The following is a 9,046-nucleotide window of genomic DNA, read 5'->3' as shown; positions in this document are numbered from 1 at the left end:
AAATGTTCAGAATATGTGTATGTAGATATATGTAATTCATTCATATTTAGGGACAGGAACAAATACATGCAAATGACAGACTTTTGCACTTGTTAGTATAGTTGACTTCCTAACTTCTTACATCAGAGAGTGAAGATGAAGCACAGAATCATGTGTGTAGAGAGGCTACCTGGGAGAAAATACTCCATGGAAAGAAAACCCCAGACCCTGAGAGGAAACCTGCCCATTTCCTCCATCCACATCTGCTCATGTCGTTTAAAGACAGAATTGTAGGGTGCACCTGCTATTGGTCCATATCCCCTTCTATAGAGAGGTTTGTGTCTGAGCTCATACTGATGTTCCCTCACTCTGTCATTCACACAGTGTTTTCAGGCTGTTCTTCTGCAGATACAGCATGTTCTTGGTGTCATCTCTGTAGCTGGTGAGTTGGCCCTTCACAGAGTCTCCATAGCTTGTGCTACTTCCATCACTGCTAATATGTGAGACCCACTGCAGCCCCTTCCCTGGAGCCTGGAAGACCCATCTCAAGGCATTACTACTGAAGGTGAATACAGAGGCTGCACAGGAGAGTCTCAGGGACCCACCAGGCTTCGCCAGTTCTCCCCCAGACTCCACCAGCTGTACTTCACACTGGACACCTGCAGGCCCAAGACATCCTGGTCAAGAATCTGTCACACATCCACTGTTTCTTTCATTACTATCCACTCACATACTCAATGTCTTTTTTTTTTTCTCTATGAATAACATGTGATGTAGGTATCCATTTATCACCATTTTATGGGTGGATACATCCACACTGCAACAGAGAGGGGCTTTGTGAGTGTCCAAGAGCACACAGCAGGTGAGTGTGAGCCCATGTCTGGGCCTGTGCTCCCCACCATGGGACTTTCCTGTTTACCTGAACTACTTCCAGGTCAGAGTTGATCTTTCTCAGTGAGGTCTGCAATGTTCCTGAGTTTCAAGATTCCTAAATATACTGAAGGGTGGAAACAAACTCTTCCTGTCTCAGAATTTTGGAGACACTGACAATCCTAGGGAGAGACTCAGAGAGTTGATGCAGACACTGGGTTTTCAAAAACCACAAGGAGCATTTATACATGATCTTTCTATACACACCCATGGAAGCCTCAATAAAAATGAAATGGTGGAATCATTAGCAAACAATGAAACTCACAACACCTGAGTTTAGAATGGATGTTGTTATTTAGGGAAATTTCTTCATCCATGAAATGGAGATCATTGTACTTCTAATCTCACAGTTATTGCCAAGATCATAGAGTTAAACTTATCCCAGTGACCTAGCACTTTGCAAATTTGGGTATTAACTTTCTGATGATTGATTCCAAGAAAGGAAGGCACTTCTGTGCTTTGACACATTTTATAAACCCCTACACTGTCTTCTGAGAGTGAAAACAATGGTTCCCTTTCCATGCAGCTAAAATCTAATATTGTGCCTACACTTGCTCCCAATTATTTTTAGTGTCAATCATTAATGAAACTTCCCTTCATCTGAAAATTCACATCAGAAGCAGGTATTGGAATACATGGATGGTGCCAGGTGGTGAAGACCAGGGGAAGAGCACATGGGAGATGGGTATCCTCAAGCTTGGGCTTGTTCCCTACCTAGGATGGGAGGTGCAAAGGAATGCCAGCTGACACTTGTCCATGCTTCCTGAGTACCCAGCAGCACCCTCTGAACCAACCAGGTAGAGGAGCACAGGACTATTGCACAGAGGCAGGACATGGGAGGCAATTGTTCCTGGACATGCTGCCCATGAGGTATGGATGCAGATGAGCTAGGAAGAGCAGCTGGGGTGTTAAGTCCTAACCATGTGGCACTGCATTGAGAATCATGACTATTTTATTTTTATATTATTCAAAGATTTTATTTATTTGTTTGTTTGTTTGTTTGTTTATTTATTAATGAGAGAAAGGAAGATACTTGAGGATCCATTTTTGGCCTCTCTATTCTGTTCCACTGATCTATGTATCTGTTTTTCTGCTAATACCATGATTTCTTGATGATCTCAGCTTTGCATTGTGACGGTCCCACTTTTGGTTTTCTTTTTTTAATTTATTTTCTATTTTATTATTTAAGCTTTATTTTATTTTTTCAGTGTTCCAAGATTCATTGTTTATGCATCACACCCAGTGGTCCATGCAATACATGCCCTTCTTCATACCCACCACCAGGCTGCCCTGTGATCTGGGGCCCTTTCTGGCTCCATACAGATTATAGAGTTGTTTGTTCCCAGCTCTGTGAAACATGTTGATGGTATTTTGATAGAGATTACATTGAATATATAGATTGCTCTGGGCAGCATAGACATTTTAACACTGTTCATTCTTCCATTCCATGAGCATGGAATATTTCTCCATCTCTTTGTGTCTTCCTCAGTTTGTTTCATATGGGTTCCATAGTTTCTAGAGTACAGATGTTTTACTTCTTTGGTTAGGTTTATTCCTAGATGTCTTATGGTTTTGGTGCAATTGTGAATGGGATCAATTTATTATCTCCTCTTTCTTAAATCATATTTTAATGTATAGAAGTACCACTGATCTCTGTGCATTAATTAAACATCCTGCCACGTTGGTCACCTTCTATATAAAATCTAGCAATGTTGGGGTGGAGTCTTTTTGGTTTTCCACAGAAAGTATCATGTCCTCTGCAATGAGAGAGAGTTTGACTTCTTGTATGCCAACTTGAATGCCTTTTATTTATTTTTATTGTCTGATTTCTGTGGCTAGGACTTCTAGTACTATGATGAACAATAGTGGTAAAAGTGGACATCCCTGTTCTGTTCCTGACCTTAGGGCAAGCTCTCAGTTTTTCTACATTAAGAATGATATTTCCTATAGCTATTTGTAGATGGTTTTTATTCTGTTGAGTTATGTTCTTTCTATCCCTATATTTGAAGAATTTTAATCAGGAAAGGATGATGTATTTTGTCAAATGCTTTCCCTATTGAATTGAGAGGGTTAAAAGGTTCTTCTCTCTCCTTTTGTTAAAGTGATCTCTTACGTTGATTTGCAAAGACTGAGCTACCCTTACACACCAGAAATAAACCCCACCTGGTCCTGGTGAAAAATCCTTTTAATGTACTATTGGATGGAGCACTGGATATGGTGCATAAACAATGAATCTTGGAACACAGAAAAAAATAAAATAAAATAAACGTGTTAAAAAAATAAAAGTAGTGACTCCCCCACAAAAAACACAAAAGAAATAAATGGCGAATTAAAAAATGAATGTACTGTTGTATCCTCTTGGTTAGTACTTTTGTGAGTATTTTGGCATTCATGTTCGGCATCCATTGGTCTGTAATTCTTTTTGTTGGGGCCATTATCTGGTCTTGAGATCAATGTAATGCTGGCATCACAGAAGGAGTTCAGGAGTTTTCTTTCCATTTTTTGAAACAGCTTCAGTAGAGTGGGTATGATTTCTTCCTTGAGTGTTTGGCAGAATTCCCCTGGAAGTCATCTGGCCCTGGACTCTTGTTTTTGATTGCTGCTTCAGTGTCCTCCTGGCTGAGTGTCTGTTCATATGTTCTACTTCCTCCTGTTTCAGTATTGCTACTTTATTAGTTTCCAAGAATGCATCCATTTCTTCCAGACTGCCTAATTTGTTGGCATATCGTGATTCATAGTATGTTCTAACAATTGTCTGCATTTCCTTGGTATTCGTAGTGAACAAAACCAAGAGTAAACCCAGGGAATGGGAGGAGATATTTGAAATGACATTACAGATAAAGGGTTGGTATAGAAGATCTATAAAGAACTCTGCTGCTCAGAAGCTTTTGATCTTGATGGAGTCCCAGAAGTTCAACAACATATGGATGGGTCCTGTCGTTTTTTCCAATCTGCAACCCTGTGCCATTTTATGGGTGCATTTAGGCCATTCACGTTAGAGTGATTATTGAGAGATACGTTTTTATTGACATCATGTTACCTGTGAAGTCTTTGTTTCTATGGATTGTCTCCATAAATTTCTGTTCAATGATATTCTTCGTGATATGGGATTTGGAGGGAGACAAATCATAAGGGACTTTTTTTTTTAATCATGTAATTTTAAAACAAATTTTATTTAGTTTTTCAATTTTGGTGTTCCAGAATTCATTGTTTATGCACCACACCCAGTTCTCCATGCAGTACATGCCCTCCTTAATACCCACCACCACACTCACCCACCCTCTCAGCCCCTCCCCTCCAAAACCCTCAGTTTGTTTCTCAGAGTCCAAAGACTCTCATGGTTTGTCTCCCCCTCCAATTTTCCGCAATTCACTTCTCTTCTCCACCTCCTGATGTTCTCCATGTAATTCCTTACGCTCTACTAAGGGAAACCATGTGATAATTGGGTCTCTCTGCTTGACTTACTTCGCTCAGCATAATCTCCTCCACTCTTGTCCATGTTGATACAATAGTTGGGTATTCATCCTTTCTGATGGAGGCATAATACTCCATAGTGTATATGGACCACATCTTCCTTATCCATTCATCTGTGGAAGGTCATCTTGGTTCTTTCCACAGTTTGTTGACTGTGGCCATTGGTGCTATAAACATTGGGGTAGAGATAGCCCCTCTTTTCACTACGTCTGTATCTTTGGGGTAAATACCGAGTAGTGCAATTCAGGGTCATAGGGAAGGTCAATTTTCAATTTCTTAATTGAATCTCCACACCGTTTTCCAGAGTGGCTGCACCAACTTTCATTCCCACCAGAAATGTAAGACGGTTCCCCTTTCTCCATATCCTCTCCAACACACGTTGTTTCCTTTTTTGTTAATTTCTGACATTCTAACTGGTGACTGGTGGTATCTCAATGTGGTTTTGATTTGAATCTTCCTGATGGCTAGTGATGATGAACATTTTTTCATGTGTCTGATAGCCATTTGTATGTCTTCATTGAAGAAGTGTCTGTTCATGTCTTCTGCCCATTTTTTGACATGATTATCTGTTTTGTGTGTTTTGAGTTTGAGGAGTTCTTTACAGATCTTGGATATCAGCACTTTGTCTGTACCTTCATTTGCACATATCGTCTTGTGTTCTGTGGGTTGTCTGTTTGTTTTGTTGACTGTTTCCTTTGCTTGTGCAGAAGCTTGTGATCTTGATGAAGTCCCAAAAGTTCATTTTTGCTTATTTTTCCTTTGCTTTGGAGACATGTCCTTTTTTTTTTAAGATTTTGTTTTTATTTATTTGACAGACAGAAGTCACAAGCAGGCAGAGAGAGAGAGGAGGAAGCAGGCTCCCCGCTGAGCAAAGAGCCCAATGCGGGGCTCGATCCGAAGACCTGGGGACCATGACCCGAATCAAAGGCAGAGGACTTAACCTACTGAGCCACCCAGATGCCTCTGGTGACATGTCTTCAAAGAAGTTGTTGTGGCTGATGTCAAAGAAATTACTGCCTATGTTCTCCTCTAGAATTTTGGTAGCATCCTGCCTCATGTTGAGGTCTTTTATCCATTTCGAGTTTATGTGTACGGTGTAAGAGAATGGTTGAGTTTTATTCTTCTACACATGGCAGTCTAATTTTCCTGACACCATTTATTGAAGAGACTGTCTTTTTTCCACTGGTTATTTTTTACTGCTTTGTCGAAGATTATTTGACCATTGAGTTGCCGGTCTATATCTGGGCTCTCTGCTCTCTTCCACTGGTACGTGTGTCTGTGTTTGTGCCAGTACCATGTGGCCTTTGTGACAACAGCTTTGTAGTAAAGCTTGAAATCAGGCAACGTGATGCCCCCAGCGTTGTTTTTCTTTTTCAACATTTCCTGAACAATTCAGGGTATTTTTTGGTTCCACACAAATTTTAGGATTGTTTGTTCCAGCACAGAATGATGAAAAATATTCCATGCTCATGGACTGGAAGAATAAACATTGTTAAAATATCTATACTGCCCAGAGCAATCTATACTTTCAGTGCCATCCTGATCAACATTCCACTGGCATTTTTCAAAACAAGGACTTTGAATGACACACTAGATTAGACTGATTTCTTGTTTTATGTTTTAAAATTTTTTATTTAAATTCAGTTCAGTTAACACACAGTGCATCACTGGTTTCAGAGTCAGAACTTATTGATTCGTCAGTTGCATGTGACACCGAGTGCTCATTGCATCAAGTGTCCTCCTTAATGCCCCTCAGCCAGTTACCACCCTCCCCCCAGCCACTCCTAGTTTAAGACAGAATTTTAAGTATAATTTCAGGATTTGGGTTGGGGAATGTTCCTCTTAGAATTCTAGCTTTATTTATTTATTTATTTATACTCACAACATATCTGCTTAAATTCCTTTTTAAATTGTGTTCAGCTATCCACCCTATATATATCATCCGTTTTTGATGTAGTGTTCAACCATTCATTATTTGTGTGTAACTCCCACTGTTCCTCCTTATCGCCCGTCCCCACGTTACCCCATCCCCTGACCTCCACCCCTCCAAAACCCTGTTTGTTCCCCAGAGAAACATTTTGATTTCTGATTTTATTTACTTGGGGCTTTCTTTTTTCTTTTTGATAAATCTAGGCAGAGGTTTCTCAATTTCATTTTATTTTTTTCCAACGAACCAGACGTTGTTGTTTTTTGTTTTTAATCTGTTCTGTTGTTTTTTGGTTTATATCATTTATTTCTTCTCTAGTCTTTAGAATTTCCTTCCTTCTGCTGTATTCAGGCTTCAGTCATTGCACTTTCTCTAGCTCCTTCAGGTGTAATGTTAGGTGGTGTCTTTTAGATTTTTCTTGCTTCTTGTGGTATTCTTGTGTGCTGTGTATTTCTGTATTAGGACCGACCACCCATGCTAATTAGGTGAAAGTGATGAAGGTTTTATACTTGTGCGTGTGTGTGTGTGTGTGTGTGTGAGTATGTGTAATGTTCAGGCTCCACATCCACACCACACCTTGTGGGGGTCCCACTGCTTTCCAATATTGTCAGTAACACTGATGCTCTGAGCTCTGTTTAAGACAGTGACACTCCCCCCCAAAGACCCTTCCTTCTTTTACATTGGATTGTTGATGCCTCTGTGGCCTCATGTCTAGCGTGCACTTTATGCATTTTTATCAAGTTTGTACATTGAGCTGAGGGGACCTGTGATGCATATTGAGTGCCTCTGGGATTCCTGTGAAGGCTCAGTTGATGAGCATCAGGATATTTGTGATTCATCGGTATTTAAGGACAGGAATAAACAATGTGAGTGGTTCTGTATTTTGTGCATTTTAGTATAATTTTTTTCCCAATAGAACAAATTTTCAAAGTCAGAGAGTGAAAAGGTAAACACAGAATCATGGTGCAGAGAGGGCCCTGAGGGATAGTGTTCTCTGGAGAGGAATCCCTGGATCCTGACAGGAAACCCGCCCATAACCTCCATTGGCATCTGCTCCTGGGCTTAAAGACAGAACTGATGAGTAGCGTGCACCCCCTAGTGGTCCAGATACTGCCCCCCACAGTGAGGTTTGTGTCTGGGCTGACACTGAAGGCCCTTCATTGTGTCCTTCACACAATAATACACGGCTGTGTCCTCGGCTCTCAGGCTGTTCATCTGCAGATACAGCGTGTTCTTGCCATTGTCTCTGGAGATGGTGAATCGGCCCTTCACAGAGTCTGCATAGTATGTGTTACTTCCATCACTGCTAATAACTGCGACCCACTGCAGCCTCTTCCCCGCAGCCTGGCGGACCCAGTGCATGGCATAGCTACTGAAGGTGAATCCAGAGGCTGCACAAGAGAGTCTCAGGGACCCCCCAGGCTTCACCAGGTCTCCCCCAGACTCCACCAGCTGCACCTCACTCTGGACACCTGCAGACACAAGACATCCTAGTCAGGAAACTGTCACGCAGCCATGGTTTCTTTCACTCTTATCCACTCTTGTCCTCAACATCTCTTGTTTACCATGAATTACCTTTTAAAAGAGCAACAAGGAAAACCCAGCCAAGCAGAAATTCCATGGTGAGTTGTCTGTATTCTGTCCTGATCACTGAATGAACACCTGAGTATCCCGAGCCTGGGACTCCACTCCCAGCTGCAGGGTCTTGGCTGTGCTGGTTAAATAAACAGAGGGAAGGCCCTATTTGCATGTCCTCTGGCTATATATTCAGCCTGGGGATCTATTCTGACAGAGATGCAGTGACCCAAGCAGTTGTGAATGCCTTTAATTTAGTGCTAACGACTATTTTGAAAAACAAACAAACAAACAAACAAACAAAAACACACACAAAAAAACCCTTTTTTATTACATAACCTTCCAGTGGGTATGCTTGGGTTTGTAAGGTGTCCATGAACACATGTGGGGTGAGATTGGCCCCAGGATCTAGGTCAGTGCTTCCCCCACAGGAGCTTCTGCCCCCCAACCTGAACCTTCTGTAGGACAGAGTGTCAGGCTATGAGGAATGTGGAACCCCTCCTGTAATGGGGATGGATTTATTTTGCTTATTTTATACTTTACCTTAAATACAGAGAAAATCAGTATCGTGTAGGTGTATTTTCATGGTTTTAACATTCAGTCTCTCTGCGTCCCTACAGAATCACCTTTGTTATTACCTATAATAAGTTTGGTGTGTATATTTGACACAAGATCAATGGCCCACATACGGAGTGTGTGATATGATAAACACAGGTGTCACAATTAACATTATTGACAGTGAGTGCATCAATTCTCCTTAAAATTTCCAGCATTTCCCCCTGGAATTCCTCCTTCCCTTTCCCTGGTTCACGGTGTCCCCACATAACTATTGTTCTTTCTCAAGTCACTTTATACTAGCTTTAATTCTGTAGAATTCATAAATGGGACATTGTACTCTACGTACTTTCTCTGTAGGGCTTCTGTGCCTCAGGATCAGTCCTTGTGGATACAGTCCTGTTGCTGTCTGTATCAGGAATCACTTTTTTTTTTTTTCAGTGTAACAGAATTCATTGTTTTTGCACGGCACCCAGTGCTCCATACAAACCGTGCCCTCTCTAATACCCAACACCTGGTTCCCCCAACTCCTACCCCCCGCCCCTTCAAAACCCTCAGATTGTTTTTCAGAGTCCACAGTCTCTCATGGTTCACCTCCCCTTCCAG

General features: G+C 41.3%; 1 gene segment (V, D, J or C); it reads right to left on the bottom strand.

Moving 5' to 3' along the window:
- Positions 1 to 351: 351 nt before the first annotated feature.
- On the bottom strand, positions 352 to 7,994 carry LOC111140261. The segment is given in 3 exon segments: positions 352 to 638; positions 7,456 to 7,782; positions 7,886 to 7,994. Coding segments are annotated over 3 exon segments (660 nt in total).
- Positions 7,995 to 9,046: the final 1,052 nt, after the last annotated feature.

Source organism: Enhydra lutris, unplaced genomic scaffold (assembly GCF_002288905.1).
Source record: "Enhydra lutris kenyoni isolate GAN:26980312 unplaced genomic scaffold, ASM228890v2 scaffoldscaffold341, whole genome shotgun sequence".
NCBI classification, from domain to species: domain Eukaryota; kingdom Metazoa; phylum Chordata; class Mammalia; order Carnivora; family Mustelidae; genus Enhydra; species Enhydra lutris.
This window is presented reverse-complemented; position numbering and strand designations above follow the sequence as displayed.